Source organism: Callithrix jacchus, chromosome X, assembly GCF_049354715.1.
Source record: "Callithrix jacchus isolate 240 chromosome X, calJac240_pri, whole genome shotgun sequence".
In the NCBI taxonomy this organism is placed as follows: Eukaryota; Metazoa; Chordata; class Mammalia; order Primates; family Cebidae; genus Callithrix; species Callithrix jacchus.
In genome coordinates, this window is record NC_133524.1 from 68,144,643 (window position 1) to 68,167,379 (window position 22,737).

The window sequence follows — 22,737 nt, forward strand, 5'->3', positions numbered from 1 at the left end:
TATATACCCAGTAATGGGATTGCTGGGTCAAATGGAATTTCTATTTCTAGATCCTTGAGGAATCGTCACACTGTCTTCCAAAATGGTTGAACTAATTTACAATCCCCCAACAGTGTAAAAGTGTTCCCTTTTCTCCACATCCTCTCCAGCATCTGTTGTCTCCAGATTTTTTAATCATCACCATTCTAACTGGCGTGAGATGGTATCTCAATGTGGTTTTGATTTGCATTTCTCTAATGACTAATGATGATGAACATTTTTTCATGTGTTTGTTGGCCGCATAAATGTCTTCTTTTGAAAAGTGTCTGTTCTTCTTTGCCCTCTTTCAAATGGGTTTGTTTGTTTGTTCCTATTCATTTATTTTTGAGACAGAGTCTCGCTGTTGCCCCAGCTGGAGTGCAGTGGTGCACGATCTTGGCTCACTGCAGCCTCCACCTCCTGGGTTCCAATGATTCTCCTGCTTCAGCTTCCAGAGTACCTGGGATTACAGGCCTGCACCACCATGCCTACCTAATTTTTGTATTTTTAGTAGAGATGGGGACTTACCATGTTGGCCAAGCTAGTCTCGAACTACTGACTTTAGGTGATCCACCCACCTCGGCCTCCCAAAATGCTGGGATTACAGGCATGACCTACTGTACCCAGCCCAGAGAGATATTTAATACTTAATTGTAATTTCTTCAGGTCTTAAGTCCCAAAGACTCACTAAAAATACCTGATTCCATATGATGCTCTTGTGTATATCATGTTAACAAAAGAGTAATTCTAAATTCAATTGACTTAAAGCTATTCAACATCTGAAAAAATCTCTGGAAATCAGAATAGTTAAAGATTTCTCTCCTAAAATGTGAAACTTTCTAAATATATATGTATTTTTTCTGTAGAGAGGGGGTCTCACTCTGTCACTCACCCAAGGTGGAGTATAGTGGCATGATCATAGCTCACTGCAGCCTCAAATTCCTGGGCTCAAGCAATTCTCCCACCTCAGCCTCCCAAAGTGCTAGGATTATAGGTGTGAGTTACCAAAACTACCACACTTGGTCTAAATATACTCTTTTCTGTAGATGTCATAACAGTTCTTAAAGTATAATTTAGAAAATACAGACTTCATTATATAACTCATTTTCCATGAAAATAGGAAAGTTTGCATAATTATAACAGCTATTTGTCTAGTTTATTGCAGCGTAAAACATACCCAAGTTTTAAAAAGCAGCTGCACAAATAACTGAACTAGTCACCTTTACATTGGATGTCAGCAGCCATTCTACCTATGCTAACACCATTTCTGATTAATAGTCCATTGAAAAAGAGATTTGCCCAGCTGAAATTATAGGGTAATTGAAATGGTCAGATTTGTTTTGCCCATCATAAGGTGTAAAATCTATTCATCACTTAACAAAATTAACTTCCTCTAAAAAACACTTTCGGTAAAATAATTACTAATCATTTATTTATATTAACTTGAATTTCCAGTTTTGAAAATTTTTGAAAATGTTTCCTTTTGACTGGGCACAGTGGCTCATACCTGTAATCCCAGTGCTTTAAGAGGCTGAGGTGGGTTAATCACCTGAGCTCAGGAGTTCAAGACTCACCTGACCAACATGTGTAACCCTGTCTCTACTATAAATACAAAAAAAAAAATTAGCTGGGAGTGGTGGTGCATGCCTGTAATACCAGCTACTCTAGGAAGACTGAGGCAGCAGAATCTCTTCTACCTGGGAGCCAGAAGTTGCACTGAGCTGAGATCATGCCATTGCACTCCAGCCTGGGCAACAAGAACACAAATCCAACTCAAAAAAAAAAAAAAAAAAGAAGAAGAAGAAGAAGAAGAAGAAGAGGGGAAGTTCGGACCAGGCAGAACTCAACACAGTGCGGCAAAGCGGCAATAGCCAGACTGCCTCTCTAGAGTCCTCCTCACTGGGCAGGGCATCTCTGAAAGAAAGGCAGCAGCCCCAGTCAGGGGCTTATAGATAAAACTCGCATCTCCCTGGGACAGAGCACCTGGAGGAAGGGATGTCTATAGGTGCAGATTCAGCAGACTTAAACCATCCTGCCTGCTGGTTCTGAAGAGAGCAGCTGATCCTGACAAGGAGGATTTTCCCAGCACAGCACTACAGCTCTACTAAGGGTCAGACTGCCTTCTAAAGTAGGTCCTGGACCCCCATGCCTCCTGACTGGAAGAGACCTACCAAGAGGGGTAAAAAAACCTCATACAGAAGAGCTCCAGCTGGCATCAGGCCCGTGCCCCTCTGGGATGAAGTTTCCAGAGGAAGGAGCAGGCAGCAATCTTTGCTGTTCTGGAGCCTCCACCGTTGATACCCAGGTAAACAGGTTCTGGAGTGAACCTGCAGCAAACTACAGCAGACCTGTAGCAGAGAGGCCCACCTCTTAGAAAAAAAACTAACAAATGGAAACCAACAACATCAATATCCTTTTGGACACCATACAAAAACCCCATCAAAAGATCATCACCCTCAAAGGTCAGAGGGAGATAAATCCACAAAGATGACAAAAAACCCGCACAAAAATGCTGAAAATTCCAAAAACCAGAATGCCTCTTCTCCTTCAAATGACTGCAACTCCTCTCCAGCAAAAGCACAAAACTGAACGGAGAATGAGTCTCACAAATTGACAGAAGTAGGCTTCAGAAGATGGGTAATAAAAAACTTCTTGGAGCTAAACAAGCATGTTCTATCCAGTGTAAGGAAGCTAAGAACTTTGGTAAAAGGTTACAGGAAATGGTAACTAGAATAACCAGTATAGAGAGGAACATAGATGACCTGATGGAGCTGAAAAACAGCAAGAGAACTTTGTGAAGCATACACAACTATCAATAGCTGAATTGATCAAGCAGAAGAAAGGATATCAGAGATTGAAGATCAACTTACTGAAATAAGGCATGAAGACAAGATTAGAAAAAAAGGAGTGAAAAGGAATGAACAAAGCCTCCAATAAATATGGGACTATGTGAAAAGACCAAACCTATGATTGATTGGTGTACCTGAAAGTGACAAGGAGAATGGAACCACGTTGGAACACACTCCAGGATATTAACAAGGAGAAATTCCCCAACCTAGCAAGACAGGCAAACATTCAAATTCAGGAAATGTGGAGAATACCACTAAGATACTCCACTAGAAGAGCAACCCCAAGACACATAATTGTCAGATTCTCCAAGGCTGAAATGAAGAAAAACACATTAAAGGCAGCCAGAGAGAAAGGTCAGGTTACCCACAAAGGGAAGCCCATCAGATAACAGCAGATCTTTCTGCAGAAACCCTACAAGCCAGAAGAGAGTGGGGGCCAATATTCAATATTTATAAATAAACAAATTTTCAGCCCAGAATTTCACATCCAGCCAAACTAAGCTTTATAAGAGAAAGAGAAATAAAATCCATCCCAGACAAACAAATGCCAAGAAATTTTGTCACCACCAGTCCTGCCTTACCAGAGCTCCTGAAGGAAGCTCTAAATATGGAAAGGAAAAACCAATACCAGACACTGCAAAAACACACCAAAGTATAAAGATCAATGACACTATGAAGAAACTGCATCGACTAATGAGCAAAATAACCAGCTAGCATCATGATGACAGGATCAAATTCACACATAACAGTAGTAACCTTAATTGTAAATGGGCTAAATGCTGCAATTAAAAGACACAGACTGGCAAACTGGATAAAGAGTCAAGACCCATCAGTGTCCTGTATTCAGGAGACCCATCTCACTTGCAAAGACACACGTAGGCTCAAAATAAAGTGATGCAGGAATATTTACCAAGCAAATGGAAAGCAAAAAAATAAATAAATAAAAGCATGGGTTGCAATCCTAGTCTCTAATAAAACAGACTTTAAACCAACAAAGATCAAAAAAGACAAAGAAGGGCATTAAATAATGGTAAAAAGATCAATGCAACAAGAAGAGCTAACTATTCTAAATATATATGCACTCAAAACAGGAGCAGCCAGATTCATAAAGCAAGCTCTTAGAGACCTACAAAGACACTTCAACTCCCAGACAAAAATAGTGGGAGACTAACACACCACTGTCAATGTTAGATAGATCAATGAGACAGAAAATTAACAAGGATATTCAGGACTTGAACTTAGCTCTGGACTAAGTGGACCTAATAGACATCTACAGAACACTCTGCCTTAAATCAACAGAATATACATTCTTCTCAGCACCACATAGCACTTATTCTTAAATCAATCACATAATTCAAAGTAAAATACTCTTCAGCAAATGCAAAAGAATGGAAATCATAACAGTCTCTCAGACCCCAGTGCAATCAAATTAGAACTTAAGATTAAGAAACTCACTCAAAACCACACAACTACATGGAAATTGAACAACCTGCTCTTGAATGACTACTGGGTAAATAACTAAATTAAGACAAAAATAATGAGGTTCTTTGAAACCAATGAGAACAAAGAGAGAACATACCAGAATCTCTGGGACACGGCTAAAGCAGTCTTAAGAGGGAAATCTATACAACAAAATGCCCACATCAGAAAGCTGGAAAGATCTGAAATCAACACTTGAACATCACAATAAAAACAACTAGGGAAGCAAGCGCAAACAAATTCAAAAGCTAGTGGAAGACAAGAACTAACTAAGAACAGAGCAGAACTCAAATACATAAGACAAAACCCTTCAAAAAAATCGATGAGTCCAGGAGCTGGTTTTTTTTTTATTTTTTTATTTTTGAAAAGATTAGACCACTAGCTGGACTAATAAATTAAAAAAAAGAGAAAAATCAAATAGACAATAAAAATGATAAAGGGTATATCACCATTGATCCCACAGAAATACAAACTACCATCAGAGAATACTATAAACACCTCTATGCAAATACACTGGAAAATCTAGAAGAAGTGTACACATTTCTGGGCACATACACTCTCCCAAAGACTAAACCAGAAAGAAGTCGAATCCCTCAATAGACCAACAACAAGTTCTGAAATTTAGGCAGTAATTAATACCCTACCAACGAAAAGAAGCCCAAGACCAAACTGATTCACAGCTGAATTCTTCTATCAGAGTTCCAAAGAGGAGTGGATACCATTCCTTCTGAAACTATTCCAAACAAGAGAAAAACAGGGACTCCTCCCTAACTCATTTTATGAGGCCAGCATCATACTGATACCAAAACCTGGCAGAGATGCAGACGAAAGGAAAGGAGAGAGAGAGAGAGAGAGAGAGAGAGAGAGAGAGAGAGAGAGAGAGAGAGACGAAAGAAAGAAAGAAAAAGAAAGGAAGGAAGGAAGGAAGAAAGGAAGGAAGGAAGGAAGGAAGGAAGGAAGGAAGGAAGGAAGGAAGGAAGGAAGGAAGGAAGGAAGGAAGGAAGAAAAGGAAAAGAAGGAAAATTTCAGGCCAATATCCCTGATGAATATGGATGCAAAAATCCCCAATAAAATACTGGCAAACCAATTCCAGCAGCACATCAGAAAGCTTATCTACCATGATCAAGTCAACTTCATCCCTGGGATGCAAGATTGGTTCAACATATGCAAATCAATAAACATAATCCATCAAATAAACAGAACCAATGACAAAAAACACATGATTATCTCAATATGTGCAGAAAAGGCCTTCAATAAACTTCAACATCCCTTCATGCTAAAAGCTCTCATATCTCAAATTAATAAGAGCTATTTATGACAAGCCCATAGCCAATATCATAGTGAATGAGCAAAAGCTGGAAGAATTCCCTTTAAAAACCAGCACAAGATAAAAATGCCCTCTCTTACCACTCCTACTCAACACAGTATTGGAAGTTCTAGCCAGGGAAATCAGGCAAGAGAAAGAAATAAAGAATATTCAAACAGGAAGAGAGAAAGTAAAATTTTCTCTGATTGCAAATGACATGATCATATGTTTAGAAAACCCCATCAGCTCAGCCCAAAAACTCCTTAAGCTGGTAAGCAACTTCAGCAAAGTCTCAGGATATAAAATCAATGTGCAAAAATCACAAGCATACCTATACACAAATAATAGACAAGCAGAAAGCCAAATCATGAGTGAACTCCCATTCACAATTGCTACAAAGAAAATAAAACACCTAGGAATACGACTTACAAGGCATGTGAAGGATCTCTTCAATGAGAACTACAAAAAACTGTTCAAGCAAATATGAAAGAACACAAATGAAAAAAAATTCCATGCTCATGGATAGGAAGAATCAACATTGTAAAAATGACCACACTGCCCAAAGTAATTTATAGATTCAGTGCTATTCCTATTGAGCTACCATTGATTTTCTTTGCAGAATTAGAAAGAAACTACCTCAAATTTCATATGGAACCAAAAAAGAGCCCATATAGCCAACATAATCCTAAGCAAAAAGAATAAAGCTGGAGGCATCATGCTACCTGACTTCAAACTACACTACAACTATACAGTAACCAAAAGAGCATGGTACTGGTACAGAAACAGATATGTAGATCAATGAAACAGAACAAAGGCCTCAGAAATAACACCACACATCCACAAATATCTGATCTTCAACAAACGTGACAAAAACTAGCATTCCTTATTTAATAAATGGTGTTGGGAAAACTGGCTAGCCATATGCAGAAAACAGGAACTGGACCCCTTCCTTAAACCTTAAACCTTATACAAAAATTAACTCGGCCGGGCACAGTGGCTCACTCCTGTAATCCCAACACTTTGGGATGCTGAGGTGGGTGGATCGCAAGGTCAATAGGTCGAGACGAGACCATCCTGGCCAACATGGTGAAACCCCATCTCTACTAAAAATACAGAAATTAGCAGGGCGTTTGGCATGCGCCGTAGTCCCAACTACTTGGGAGGCTGAGGCGGAAGAATCATTTGAACCCGGGAGGCAGAGGTTGCAGTGAGCCGAGACTGCACCACTGTGCTCCAGCCTGGTGACAGAGCAAAACTCCATTTCAAAAAAAAAAAAAGGGGGGATCCAAGATGGCCAATTAAAAGCAGCTCATGATTGCAGCTCCCAGCGAAAGTGTGGAGGGTGAGTGGACACCGCATTTCCAGATGGATTTTTATTGCCCACAGACCAGGAGATTCCAAGGCGGAGGAGCCTCACGGTTCACCAGTGCGGCTGGTTTGGCCGGCGCGGCTGTTTTGCCTGTGCCAGGGTGCGGTGGTTCTCCGTACCAAATACACGTTTTAGCTGGCAATTTCAGCTCCTGGGAGACAGAGTTGCCCTTCAACTGATAAAAAGGAGACTGAAACAGGGAGCCAGGCCAGGAGATTCCTGGGCAAAAAAGTGCCACGAATCTCACGGCAGCTGTTTCAGCCAGCACAGCGGGTCGCCACACGGGAAATCACACATATCCCAACACCTTTTCAACAGGCAACTGGAACACCTGGGAGACACAGTCAACTGTTCAACGATTTAAAAAAGGGGGCTCTGAGACAGGTCCCACCCCCACAAAAAACAGCAATCAGAAACACTGTGGATTGAGAGTTTCACAGCAAGCACAGCTGAACCCGGGATGGTCCAGCTCTGTGGGGGAGGGGCGTCCGCTATTACTGAGGCAGTCCACCACTACAAAGGTAGTTTGCCATTGCTGAGGCAGTCCACCATTGACAAGGCAGCCTGCCATTACAGAGAAAGTCCGCCATTATAGAGGTGGGCCACCATTGCCGAGGCAGTTCTAACTACACCCATATAAACAGGACTACAGGAAAGTTCACATGGCAGCTGGGCAGAGCCCGCAGCAGCTCAGCAAAGCCTCTGCAGGCAGACAGTGACTAGGCTGCCTCCTCGCTGGGCAGGGAAGCCCTGAAAAAAGGCAGCAACACAACAGAAACTCGTAAATAAAGCCCTAACTCCCTGGGACAGAACACCAGGGGAAAAAAAAGGTTTATGAGTTCTGTTGCAGCACACTTAAATGTACCTGTGCAGCAGCTCTGAATGAACAATGGAGCTCACAGCTCAGCACTTGAGCTCCTATAAAGGACAGACTGTCTCCTCAAGCAGCTCCCTGACCCCCATATATCCAGAGTCACCTCATAAAGGACAGATCAGATTGACAGTTGGTGGGTATCCTTCTGGGAAAAGATAGCAGAAGAAGAAACTGGTAGCAACCCTTACTGTTCTGCAGCTGCTGCAGGTGATCCCCAGGCAAGCAGGGCCTAAAGAGGACCTCAGCAGTCCTACAGCAGAGGGGCCAGACTGTTCGAAGGAAAACTAACAAACAGAAATAACTTCATCATCAACAAATTGGACGTCCACTCAAGACCCAATCTGAAAGTCAGCAACTACAGTGATGACAGGTAGATAAATCCACAAAGATGGGAAGAAACCAGTACAAAAAGGAGGAAAACAGCCGAAACCAGAACATCTCTCTTCCTACAAGGGATCACAACCCCTCACCAGCAAGGGAACAAGGCTGGATGGAGAATGAGTGTGATGAAATGACAGAATCAGGCTTCAGAAGGTGGGTAATAAGAAACTTCTGTGAGATAAAAGAACATGTTCTAACCCAATGCAAAGAAACTAAGAACCTTGAAAATAGATCTGATGAAATGCTAACAAGAATGGACAACTTAGAGAGGAATAAAAGTGAATTTATGAAGCTGAAAAACACAATATGAGAACTTTGCAAAGCATACACAAGTTGCAACAGCCGAATTGACCAAGCAGAAGAAAGGATATCAGAGGTCAAAGATCAACTCAATGAAATAAAATGAGAAGACAAGATTAGGAAAAAAAGGGTAAAAGGGAATGAACAAAGTCTCCAAGAAATATGGGACTATGTGAAAAGACCTAATCTACGTTTGATAGGTGTACCTGAATGTGACCAACAGAATGAATCCAAGCTGGAAAATACTCTTCAGGATATTATCCAGGAAAACTTCCCCAACCTAGCAAGGCAGGCCAATATTCAAGTCCAGGAAATACAGAGAACACCACAAAGATATTCCATAAGAAGAGCTCCCTAAGGCCCATAATCATCAGATTCACCAGGGTTGAAATGAAGGAGAAAATGCTAAGGGCAGCCAGAGACAAAGATCAGGTTACCCACAAAGGGAGGCCCATCAGACTCACAGCAGATGTCTCAACAGAAACCCTACAAGCCAGAAGAGAGTGGGGCCAATATTCAATATCCTTAAAGAAAAGAACTTTCAACCCAGAATTTCATATCCAGCCAAACTAAGCTTCATAAGTGAAGGAAAAATAAAATCCTTTACGAACAAGCAAGTACTTAGAGATTTCATCACCACCAGGCCTGCTTTACAATAGCTCCTGAAAGAGGCACTACACATAGAAAGGAAAAACCAGTACCAGCCACTCCAAAAACACACCAAATGGTAAAGAGCAACAACACAATGAAGAAACTGCATCAGCCAATGGGCAAAACAGCCAGCTAGCATCAAAATGCCAGAATCAAATTCACACATAACAGTGTTAATCCTAAATGGAAATGGGCTAAATGTCCCAATCAATAGACACAAACTGACAAACTGTATAAAAAGCCAAAACCCATCTCACATGCAAGGATACACAAAGGCTCAAAATAAAGAAATGGAGGAAGATTTACCAAGCAAATGAAGAGCAAAAAAAATCAGGAGTTGCAATTCTCGTCTCTGATAAAATAGACTTTAAACCAACAAAGATCAAAAGAGACAAAAAAGGACATTACATAATGGTAAAAGGATCGATGCAACAAGAAGAGCTAACGATCCAAAATATATACGCAACCAATACAGGAGCACCCAGATACATAAGGCAAGTTCTTAATGACTTACAAAGAGACTTAGACTCCCAGACAATAGTAGTGGGAGACTTTAACATCCCATTGTCAATATTAGACAGATCAACAAGACAGAAAATTAACAAGGATATCCAGGACTTCACCTCAGACCTGGACCAAGCAAACCTAATAGACATTTACAGTACTCTCTACACCAAATCCATAGAATATACATTCTTCTCAGCACCACATCACACCTACTCTAAAATTGACCACATAATTGGAAGTAAATCACTACTCAGCAAATGCAAAAGAACAGAAATCATAACAGTCTCTCAGACCACAGTGCAATCAAGTTAGAACTCAGAATTGAGAAACTAACTCAGAACCACACAGCTTCATGGAAACTGAAAAACTGGCTCTTCAATGTTGACTGGATGGATAAAGAATGAAACGAAGGCAGAAATAAAGATGTTCTTCAAAATCAACGAGAATGAAGACACAACATACCAGAATCTCTGGGACACATTTAAAGCAGTCTCTAGAGAAAAAATATATAGCAATAAATGCCCACAAGAGAAGCAAGGAGAGATCTAAAATTGACACCCTATCATCAAAATTGAAAGAGCTAGAGGAGCAAGATCAAAAAACTCAAAACCTAGCAGAAGACAAGAAATAACTAAGATCAGAGAAGAACTGAAGGAGAGAGAGACAAAAAAAAAAAAAACCTTCAAAAAAAATCAATAAATCCAGGTGCTGGTTTTTCAAAAAGATCAACAAAAAAGAACACTAGCCAGATTTAAAAAAAAAAAAGAGAGAATAACCAAATAGATGCAATAAAAAACAATAAAGGGGATATCACCACAGATTCCACAGAAATACAAACCATCATCAGAGATTATTACAAACAACTCTATGCACATAAACTAGTAAACCTGGAAGAAATGGATAAATTCTTGGACAATTGCATCCTCCCAAGCCTAAACCAAAAAAAAGTCGAAACCCTCAACAGAGCAATAACAAGGTCTGAAATTAAGGCAGCAATTAAGAGCCTAAAACCCAAGAAAAGCCCAGGTCCAGTTGGATTCACAGCTGAATTCTACCAGATATACAAAGAGGAGCTGGTACCACTCCTTCTGAAACTATTCCAAACAATCCAAAAAGAGGGAATCTTCCCAAATCATTTTATGAGACCAACATCATCCTGATACAAAAACCCGGCAGAGACTCAGCAAGAAAACAAAACTTCAGGCCAATATCCATGATGAACATAGATGCAAAAAACTTCAATAAAATACTGGCAAGCCAATTGCAACAACACATCAAAAAGCTTATCCACCATGATCAAGTAGCCTTCATCCGGGGATGCGAGGCTGGTTCAACATACGCAAGTCTATAAACGTAATTCACCACATAAACAGAACCAAAGACAAAAACCACATGATTATCTCAATTGATGCAGAGAAAGCCTTTGACAAAATTCAACAGCACTTTATGCTAAAAACCCTCAATAAACTCGGTATTGATGGAACGTATCTCAAAATAATAAAAGCTATTTACGACAAACCAACAGCCAATATCATACTGAATGGGCAAAAACTGGAAGCATTCCCTTTGAAATCTAGCACTAGACAAGGACGCCCTCTCTCATCACTCCTATTCAATATATTATTGGAAGTTCTAGCCAGAGAAATCAGGCAAGAAAAAGAAATAAAGGGTATTTAATTAGGAAAAAAAGAAGTCAAATTGTCTCTATTTGCAGATGACATGATTGTATATCTAGAAGATCCCATCATCTCAGCCCAAAATCTCCTGAAACTGATAAGCAACTTCAGCAAAGTCTCAGGATGCAAAATCAATGTGCAAAAATCACAAGCATTCCTATACACCAATAACAGACTTAAAGAGAGCCAAATTGGGCTGGGCGCAGTGGCTCACGGCTGTAATCCCAGCACTTTGGGAGGCCGAGGTGGGTGGATCATGAGGGCAAGAGATCGAGGCCATCCTGGTCAACATGGTGAAACCCCGTCTCTACTAAAAATACAAAAATTAGCTGGGCACAGTGGCGCGTGCCTGTAATCCCAGCTACTCAGGAGGCTGAGGCAGGAGAATTGCCTGAACCCAGGAGGCGGAGGTTGCTGTGAGCTGAGATCGCGCCATTGCACTCCAGACTGGGTAACAAGAGCGAAACTCCGTCTCAAAAAAAAAAAAAAAAACTTTCACTCAATATGAATTAAAGACTTAAAACATAAAACCTAATACCATAAAAACCCTAGAAGAAAACCTAGGCAATACCATTCAGGAAATAGCCATGGGCAAAGACTTCATAACTAAAACACCAAAAGCAATGGCAACAAAAGCCAAAATTGACAAATGGGATCCAGTTAAACTAAAGAGCATCTGCAAAGCAAAAGAAACTGTCATCAGAGTGAACAGGCAACCTACAGAATGGAAGAAAATGTTGGCAATCTAACTATCTGACACAGGGCTAATATCCAGAATCTACAAGGAACTTAAACAAATTTACAAGAAATAAAACAAACAACCCATCAAAAAGTGGGTGAAGGATATGAACAGATCCTTCTCAAAAGAAGACATTTATACGGCCAACAAACATATGAAAAAAGCTCATGATCACTGGTCATTAAAGAAATGCAAATCAAAACCACAATGAGACACCATCTCGTGCCAGTTAGAATGGCAATCATTAAAAAGTCAGGAAACAACAGAGGGCAAGGATGCGGAGAAAGAGGAATGCTTTTATACTGTTGGTGGGAGTGTACATTAGTTCAACCATTGTGGAAGACAGTGTGGTGATTCCTCAAGGATCTAAAACCATAAATACCATTCGACCCAGCAATCCCATTATTCGGTATATACCCAAGGGATTATAAATCATTCTACTATAAAGACACGGGCACACGTATGTTTATTGCAGCACTATTTACAATAGCAAAGACTTGGAACCAACCCAAATGCCCATCAATGATAGACTGGATAAAGGAAATGTGGCACATATACACCGTGGAATACTCTGCAGTCATAAAAAAGAATGAGTTCATGTCTTTTGCAGAGACGTGGATGAAACTGGAAACCATCATCTTCAGCAAACTAATGCAGGAACAGAAAACCAAACACCACATATTCTCACCTATAAGTGGGATTTGAACAGTAAGAACACATGGACACAGGGAGGGGAATATCACACACCGGGGCCTGTCAGGGGGTGGGGAGTCAGAGGAGGGAGAGCATTAGGAAAAATACCTAATGCATGTTGGGCTTAAAACTTAGATGACGGGTTGATAGGTGTGGCAAACCACCATGGCACATGAATACCTCTGTAACAAACCTGAGCATTCTGCACATGTATCCCAGAACTTAAAATAAAATAAAATAAAATAAAATGTTTCCCTTCTTTATTTCAAAGTTACAAAGTTCGCTAATCCTTCAATATTTTCAGACTCTGATCTCTCAATTATATCCCCCCTTTTTTTTTCTTTTGAGACAGTCACTCTGTCACCTAGGCTACAGTGCAGTAGCACGATCTTGGCTCACTGCAACCTCTACCTCCGAGGTTCAAGCAATTCTTCTGCCTCAGCCTCTTGAGTAGCAGGGATTACAGGTGTATGCCACCATGTCTGGCTAATTTTTTTTGAATTTTTAGTAGCAACAGGGTTTCACCATCTTGGCCAAGCTGGTCTCAAACTCCTGACCTCATGATCCAACAGCCTCAGCCTCCCAAAGTGCTGGGATTACAGGCGTGAGCCACCACGCCCAATTATTGCCCCTTTCTAAAAGTATCTTGAGTAGTTCCCTCTCAGTTTATTCCTTCTTCTCTACCTTCAAATGTCCCCATCTCCTCACATTGAAAAAAAAATCAACTAACCCCACTATGCTTCAAGCTTGCATCCCATTTCTCCTCTTCCTTTCATCAACGAACTTCTTGAATTGAAAAGTCTACTACCTCTATTGTCTTGCTACTCACTAATCTCCTTAATTGCCCTCAATCTGTTTTGCATCCTTACCACTTTACTAAAACTGGACTCCTAAAGATCACCTTCCTTAACTTCATAGCAACATTTCGTAATGGTCATAGCCTTTTTGAAAAACATTACTCCCTTGGAGCTTCAGACCAGCCTGAGCAACATGGCAAAATCCCTATCTACAAACAATACAAAAATTAGTGGGGTGTGGTGGTGAATGCCTGCAGTCCCAGCTACTTGGGAAGCTGAGGTAGGAGGTTTACCTGAACCCAAGAGGCAGGGGTTGCAGTGAGTCAATATTGCACCACTGCACTCCAACCTGGTGACAGAGCCAGATCCTGTCTCAAAAAAAAAAAAAAAAAAAAAAAAAGCTCAGCCTGAAATATCCTCGTCCTTGTGTGGGAAATATCTTAGTCTTAGATCTGTCTGCTCGAATTCTCAAATTCGTAATCCTGATGTTTATAATTATCACCAATAAGCCTCAAAGCCAACGGCAGCTGAGGCTGAAACAGAATGACACTTCCATATAAAGATGTTTTATTTGCTGCTGTTGCTCCATCTTGTCTTCTCACCAGCCTGTTCTTTATCTCTCTATATTATAAACATCTTAGTTAGGTACTTGGTGACTGACACCTTTGAACATTCGCTTTACTCTGCTCTACCTGCCTGAAATTGAATTCATTTTAGATAAACACAGTGTTATACCCTCTGACATTTATAAATTTTTAAATGTATTGTTTATCTAGCTGTAAACTATTCCTTCCCAAATCCTCAAGCATAATGTACGACTGGTATCTTTGTTCTGGTATCTTACCTTTTCCCTTTCACTTGCTACGTACCATAACATGGTACAAGAAGCCTATAAGGAGAATCCATGCAATAAATGACTAACAAATCTCCTGTAGAATTTTTTGACTGTTCCTTTTGGTTCACCTATCCTTATTCTTTTTATTTAACTTTGAACCTGGTAGATTCAGAGTTAAAATCTCACTACTTTGTTCTTCTTTCAATAGCCCTGGTTCTTAAATTTTGGTGTGCATGAGAATTCTTGAGACATTTTTTCAAATTATAACCATGCCCAGATTTCATCCTGAACCTAAATGAATCAAAACCAACAATGGCAGGGCCTGGGCATCTCTATTTTTAACAGGCTTCATAGGCGATTCTGATTTTTGGGGGGGGTGGGGATGGAGTTTTGCTTTTGTTACCAAGCTGGAGTGCAATGGTGCGATTTCAGCTCACTGCAACCTTGAACCTCCTGGGTTCAAGCGATTCTCCTGCTTCAGCCTCCTGTGTAGCTGGGATTACAGGCATGCACCACCGGCTAACTTTTGTATTTTTAGTAAAAACTGGGTTTCACCATGTTGGCCAGGCTGGTCTTGAACTTCTGACTTCAGATGATCCACTTGCCTCGGCCTCCCAAAGTGCTGGAATTATAGGCGTGAGCCACCACGACCAGCCTGATTCTGATTTATATCAATATTTAAGAACCACTGCTCTTTATTTTTTCTTTATTTCTATTTTTTCCCTCAAAGAACTCAACTACTCTTCTGGCTTCAACTACCACCGCTGTGTAAAATAATAGCCAAATCTACAGGCTCAATACTTACCTTTCTCGTAAGCTCTAGTCTCCCATCTCCAACCTCACTGTCATCTCAAATGCAACAGGTCTAAAACTAAAACTTCTAAGTCATTCATCTACTTCTGACTTTCTTGTTCATCGTTCCATAATTCTTCCAAATAATAAAGAATTGTAGCTTATACATCTTCATGACTTATTTCACGACATAGTGTAATCCAGGCACACTAAATTTGTTTTTAAGGAAACAAAATATCCTCCAATAAACATATTTTTGAAATAAAATTATTTTAACTTGGAGGCCTCCTGCACTAACAACCTATTCTCCACTATACAAAAAAACAGTATGATACACGTAACAAGCACCCAAATATCTGATTAAGAACTGCTATGTGAAATGAGACACTACATGGGACTCTCTTCTTTTTTTTTTTTTTTTGAGACGGAGTTTCACTCTTGTTACCCAGGCTGGAGTGCAATGGCGCGATCTTGGCTCACCGCAGCCTCCGCCTCCCGGGTTCAGGCAATTCTCCTGCCTCAGCCTCCCGAGTAGCTGGGATTACAGGCACGTGCCACCATGCCCAGATAATTTTTTGTATTTTTAGTAGAGACGGGGTTTCCTCATGTTGACCAGGATGGTCTCGATTTCTTCACCTCGTGATCCACCCGCCTCGGCCTCCCAAAGTGCTGGGATTACAGGCTTGAGCCACCGCGCCCGGCCCGGGGCTCTCTTCTTTACTGTCTCTTGTCCCCTCTCATCCTTCCCTTTTCTTCTCTTATCTCTTGCCTCTCCCTCTTCATCTCTCCCCTCTTGCCTTTCTCCTCCTTGCTTCCCCCTTTTTTCTCTACTTTCCCCACTTTCCTTACCCATTTAGTATTTTTCCCTCTTACATGCCCCCCTTTTTGTTTTTAACATTCTCTTTTCTCTTCCCTAGCTCTCTCATCTCCCTGGCCCTAACCCTATCAATACTGTGTGGTTCTGCCCTTACCCCTTGTCTTCCCTAAAAAAAGAAAAAGAAATGAGACAGTACATGGGAAGAGGCTGCGATAGCCACTTCATCCACCATATCCCTATTTGATAAGCAGTAAACAGCTAAAGCAATATTCCTTCATATGCAGAAGGGTAGGAGTTAAGAATTAATGCACTTTAATATCACATGTTCACCTGTGTACTAAGGTTTCTTCCACTGATCAATTCCTAGCTCTTACCTCCCCATAACTACAGGATCAGGCTCCTGGGAGCAATGATATCAATTTATCTAAGACTTAAAGAGCTAGAACTGTTCTCTAAACATGCTAATAGAGTGGACTCATGAGTAAGTATATTATTGATTATATTAAGCACAATTACCCTATGTCTACATGGAAGTTGTGTACAGTTTTGTTTATATTCACAAAGATAAATAACAGTAAATTCTATTTCTTGCATACAGACAAAAGTCATTTGTCTTTACAACGTCAAGCAGTCCAGAGGTTCACCCTTTAGTTTGTTACTTCAATGTATCCTTTGTGGGCAAAATACTTCCCATAAATGCATTTGCTGTCACTATGCCTGTTGAAAATCAGTAACTGTCAGCACACTAAACTTTGCCCATTTAGCTAAAGAACTAGAACAGTGCCAGGCAGTGGACCACATTCAAAGCATCCAACAAGATGAGTTTACTTTGAAATTTTTGGGTTTTGTTGTTGTTTTCTCTCACAGGTAGCAAGAATTTCTATAGTTTTTCTCACTAACTCATTCCAATGTTTATCAATCCACCTCCCGAGGAAACTATTCTTTTAAAATCTAAATCTGTCACATGGCAACACTTATCATTCTATTATTAATAGAGGGGAAACTACTATTTGATGGTCCTTCAGAACCCTGAAGATTTTTATCATCTCCATGAGAAATAATCCATGTCCTTTAACATTTCCTTAAGTTCTCACTGTCCCACCTTTTAATCCTCTTTGCTGTTCACCTCCAGACTATTTCTTGTGGTGATACCCTTAAACTTTTGTTAATAAGGAGCTAACCTCTAAAAAATCATAAAACTGAGGGAGGCTATTTGTTTGAGAAACCAGTGTGTGTTGTCTTTTAACAAATCTCTATCTAAGAACTGGTCAAAATATTATGTAAACTGCAGGAACACTACTCAATATATAGTAAAAACACTCCTCATAATATGAGTCACAATATGTATACGTACTTTTAGTTTTCTGCTCTTCATTTATATGAAAACCTCCTCTCTTGGTAAGTGCCCAGTTCCATAGGTTTACTGCTATTTCTTCCACCTGGTCAAAGAGAAACATTTCCTTAGCTAGTTAAAATACTGTCCACCTCCAACGCTATTTTCGTTCTCGAATGTTGTATGCTTATGTAACTATTGTGGGTCATTTCCAGGCCGTCTATAATCTAGTCCCATTCTACCTCTCCCCACGAAAACTTACCCACTATTAGAATAATTATCTCACTATTTCCTGAACAAAATTTGTTCATTCCTATCAATGTGTCTTTATTCATACTACTGGCTTCACCTGATATACCTCCTCCCTTTGTTTTTATGTAACTCAAATCCATTTCAGTCTTACCAACAACATAAATGAAGCTTTCAGCAACCATTACAGTCTACATTGATTTTTCTTCTTTGAATTCCTATATTTATTAAGTTGTATACAATTTGGCAATTAATTATATTACTTTGTATCATTTATTCTTTAATTGTTTTAGTTTTTAGTTTTTGGGGGTTTTTTGGTTTTTGAGACAGAGTCTTGTTCTGTCGCCCAGGCTAGCGTGAAATGACTTGATCTCGGCTCACTGCAACCTCTGCCTCCTAGGTTCAAGCAATTCTCCTGTCTCAGCCTCCCAAGCAGCTGGGATTACAGGCGCCTGCCACCACATGCAGCTAATTTTTTGCATTTTTAGTAGAGACAGGGTTTCACCATGTTGGCCAGGCTGGTCTCGAACTCCTGACCTCAGGTGATCCACCTGCTTTGGCACCCCAAAGTGCTGGGATTACAGGCATGAGCTACTGCACCCAGCCATGTTTTAGTTCTTAGTCTCACTTCCTAACTAGATTCCTTGATATCATACATCATTTCTTATACAACTGATGTAGCACTTATAGTACTGATTTGTTATTTTGTTATTTTTTGTTCTGCGGACTAGGAGGAAGTTTGTTTCTTTAGGGGCTTATCTTTCTGTTAGGTAGAAACTAGTCAACTGGATACAAAACTAAATTAAGCTCACAGTGTCTCAAGAAAAAATGAAAACACAAAACAGCAATTGGGGATAGGTTGGTTTCTAGGAAGAGATCTCTGAAGGCAATAAGCGGTTCTAGATAGTACTATTGGCCTGAGACCAATATGGCATAGCCCTGGCCTAAATCTCCCAGTATGCTATGATGAGTATCATAGAAGCTATATGCCATTATCTTATAATAAATATATCAGTAGTAGTATATGACTAAGACCAAAAATAACTGGATACACCAAAATAATCTAATTTATGCACAGCAATAATACAAAATTATATGTCAGTTTTAAGTCTTTTCTTCCACACCATTTTTCTCACCTACGGTTCCACATTCTTCTGATGAACTTCAGTTTAAACAGATTATTTATTCAGCATGTAATATAGTTTGGATATTTTTCCCCTGGGAATCTCATATCAAAATTTGATCCCCCAATGTTGGAGGCAGGACTGATGGGAGATGCTTGGGTCACAGGGGTGGATCCCTCATTGTCTTAGTGCTGTCCTCACAGTAATGAGTGAACTCTCAGTCTGTTAGTTACTACCATATCTGATTCTTAAAAAGAAGAGCCTGGTACCTCCTCCTCTCTCTTTCCTCCTCTCTCATCATGTGATGCCTGTTCCCTTTCTCCTCCCACCATGACTGGAAACTTCTGAGTCCCTTACCAGAAGCAGATGCCATGCTTCTTATACGATCTGCAGAACCATGAGCCAAATAAACTTCCTTGATGGAATAGTATTCATCCATTTAAAATAGTGCTCATGACCAGACATGGTGGCTCATGCTTGTAATCCCAGCACTTTGGGAGGCCGAGGCAGGTGGATAGTTTGAGGTCAGGAGTTCGAGACCAGCCTGGCCAACATGGTAAAACCCCGTCTCTACTAAAGATATATTTTAAAAAAAAGCAGGGTGTGATGGTTCAAGCCTGTAATCCCAACTACTTGGGAGGCTGAAGCAGGAGAATTACTTTAACCTGAGAAACAGGCTGAAGTGAGCCGAGATCATACCACTTCACTCCAACCTGGGGGACAGAGCAAGACTCCGCCTCAAAAAAATAAAAATAAAAATAAAATAGTGGTCATGAAAACTATGTTTTTAACACCAGAATATACTTATTACATGTCTGATGAAAAAGGAAAGAAGGAAACATATAAAATTGTATGTACAAAAAATTGTACATACGTAAATCTTACCTCAAAAAAGAACTTTAATAAAATATTGGATTCTAGTTAATGATATGCACACTAAAACATTTAGGAGGGGAAATGTACTGTTCTCAGCAACTTACTTTAAAATGCACCCAAAAAATAAGATGGGTTGATGAACAAATGTATATGTGATAAAGCAAATATGGTAAAATGTTTACAACTGTAGAATGTAAGTGGCTGTTATACAGGTGTCCAGTGTAATATTCTTTGAACTTTTCTGTTTGAAAATGTTTATTTTAAAATGTTGGGAAAAAAGAGAAAATTGCCTTTTAAGATGCCAAGAATATTACATCTACATTATAATTACAGCTAAATAACATTTAAATAGTAAAACTATTAAAGAAAATACAGTAAAATAATAATAGTTATATTGAAGTGGTATGTTTGCATGTGATTTTTGTATCCATTTTTTAAAACTTTCTGTAAAGTTATGTTACTTTATGATTTTAAACAATGTTTTTGTATTTTCTCATATTGTATTAGAAAGGGCAAGATAAACTATGATTGTAAATACTTCATAATCCCAAAACACATATATACTCAACAAGTATGTATTAAGCACCTAAGATATGGCAGGTTTTGTCATAGGTTTATATAAATGTATAATGAAAAACATGGCAAATACGTGCTGCAAACAGAAGTAAATAATACAAAGATTAGACTTTCCAGAAAGAAAATAAATTCAAGGCATTTCCAAAACCAAGCAGATCTTCTTGAAAAATAAGGCCAAACTCTTGTGGCTCGTGACTGTAATCCTAACACTAGGCGGCCGAGGCGGGCAGATCACTTGAGCTCAGGAGTTCAAGACTAGCCTGGGCAACATGGAAAAACCCCGTATCTATGAAAAGTACAAAAAATTAGCTAGGCATGGTGGTGCATGCATACAGTCCCAGCTACTTGGAGGGCTGAGGCATGGGGATCACTTGATCCCCAGGAGGTCGAGGCTGCAATGAACCGAGATCAAGCAACTGCACGCCAGACCAAAACAGTCTAAAAAACAAAAAACAAAACCCAAACTGAACCTTATAATTTGTTTTCACTAACAGCTAAGTACAATAAGAAGAGTTTATGATCTAAAAAGAGATTTACGGCCAGGCACAGTGGCTCACTCCTGTAATCCCAGCACTTTGGGGGGCCATAGTGGGTGGATCTCTTGAGGTCAGGAGTTCGAGACCAAACTGGCCAACATGGCAAAACCACGTCTCTACTAAAAACACAAAAATTGGCTAGGTGTGGTTGTGTTTGCCTATAATCCCAGCTACTTAGGTGGCTGAGGCACGAGAGTCACTTGAACCCAGGAAGCAGACGTTGCAGTGAGCTGCCTGGGTGACAGAATATGGTTGTCTCAAAAAAAAAAAAAAAAAAAAAAAACCTCACTGAGATATCACCTCACAGTCACTAAGATGACTACTATCAATTAAAAAAAAAAAAAAACAGAACAAGTATTGGTGATAATGTGAAGAAACCGGTACCCTTGTTCACTATTGATAGAAATGTAAAATGGTACAGTTGCTATGAAAAACAGTATGCCAGTTCCTCAAAAAATTAAAAACAGATTTCCCATATGACACTGCCAATTCCAACTCTGGGTATATATCCAAAAAATTGAATGCAGGGATTTGAACAGAAATTTCCATACCAATGCTCATAGCAACATTATTCACAATAGGCAAAAGGTGGATGCAACCTGTGTCCATCAACAAGTGAATGGATAAACAAAATGTAGTATACACATACAATGGTTATTCAGTCTTACAAAGGAAGGAAATTCTGTTCTCTATTATAACATTTTTTTTTCCCCGGCGATGAGCAAGGTCAATACCACTTTTCCGCTCAGCTATAGGGGATGTGGTACAGAATGTCATGTTAGGAGGAAAGGGAAGAAACTTTTTTTTTCCAAGAAAAAAAAAGGAAAGAACAGAATTATTTTTATACTAACCTGAGTGTCTGACATTTCAGCCATAGACTCCCTGTTGATATTTGCTATGTCGTTGAAGAGTCTATCAATTGCCTCTGGTATGTTAGGTGAATTATCATTTGTAACCAGGTGTTCAGTAACTTCTGAAATAATAATAGATGATAAATGTGCTGTGAACTATTACCATTGGCTAAAAGTAGCAAATCATTTTTAAACTTATTCCTAAGCCATTGGCCAAATGAATATAGCCTGAAGAAACTTGATCCTTAGAGTAAAACCAAACTGGAGATTTAAATTTTCTTTAAGCCAGAGTATAGTTTTCAAATAAAATTTGCATTCTTTGGGGGTCACTTGTTTATAACTAAATCATTACTCATTCTCAGAAAGTAAAATGCATTGACTTCACAAACAGTAATATTATTAAGGTAATCTTAAAAGTACAAAACAGGCCAAGCTTGGTAGCACACGTCTGTAGTCCCAGCTACTCTAAAGGCTGAGTTGGGAGGATCACTTGAATCCAGGAGTCCAAGACTACAGTGAGCTATGATCCTGCAACTGTACTTCATTACTCCATCCAGCATGGGCTACAGTGAGCCCCTTTCTCTAAAACAAACAAACAAACAAAAAACCCCCTACAAAACCAAACTTAACAATGTCTTCAAAACTAGAAAATACAGAAATTCTGAAAGAAGATCCACATATGTGCCCTGAAAAACACTTACTAATGTTTTCAAGCATTAGACAGACACAGCTAACTGCTGGCTCTGAAGCCTTGACCTTACTTTGTGAGAAAAAAATGACATGCTCAATTAGCAACAACATTAACCAGCTATTGAATCTGCACAAATGATGTCACCATTTTCTAAGTGGTCTGAGCTCCAGACTCCATATAGCTGAATCTTACTAGACCATGTAATTCCTTAAAACCCAAGCATTAGCTGGGCATGATGTTCCACACCTATAGTACCAACTACTCAGGAGGCTGTGGCAGGAGGATCCCTTGAGCCCAGGAGTTTGAAACAGCCTGGGAAACACAGCAAGACACCACCTCAAAAAAAAAAAAAAAAAAAAAAAAAAAAACCCTAAAACTAAAACTCGGCCAGGCGCAGTGGCTCATGCTTATAATCCCA

At 39.7% G+C, this 22,737-nt stretch overlaps 1 protein-coding gene across 2 annotated transcripts in view; it reads right to left on the reverse strand.

Annotated features, from left to right (window-relative positions):
* Positions 1-22,737, reverse strand: part of TEX11 (testis expressed 11) — a 359,673-nt gene that overhangs the window by 316,698 nt on the left and 20,238 nt on the right. For both annotated transcript variants that reach the window (XM_035288474.3, XM_078362393.1), the window contains exons 3-4: positions 21,629-21,750; positions 17,438-17,522 (exon numbers count right to left, since the gene is read on the reverse strand). In XM_035288474.3, the coding sequence (XP_035144365.3) occupies positions 17,438-17,522; positions 21,629-21,750 (207 nt within the window). The remainder of the gene's footprint in view (positions 1-17,437; positions 17,523-21,628; positions 21,751-22,737) is intronic.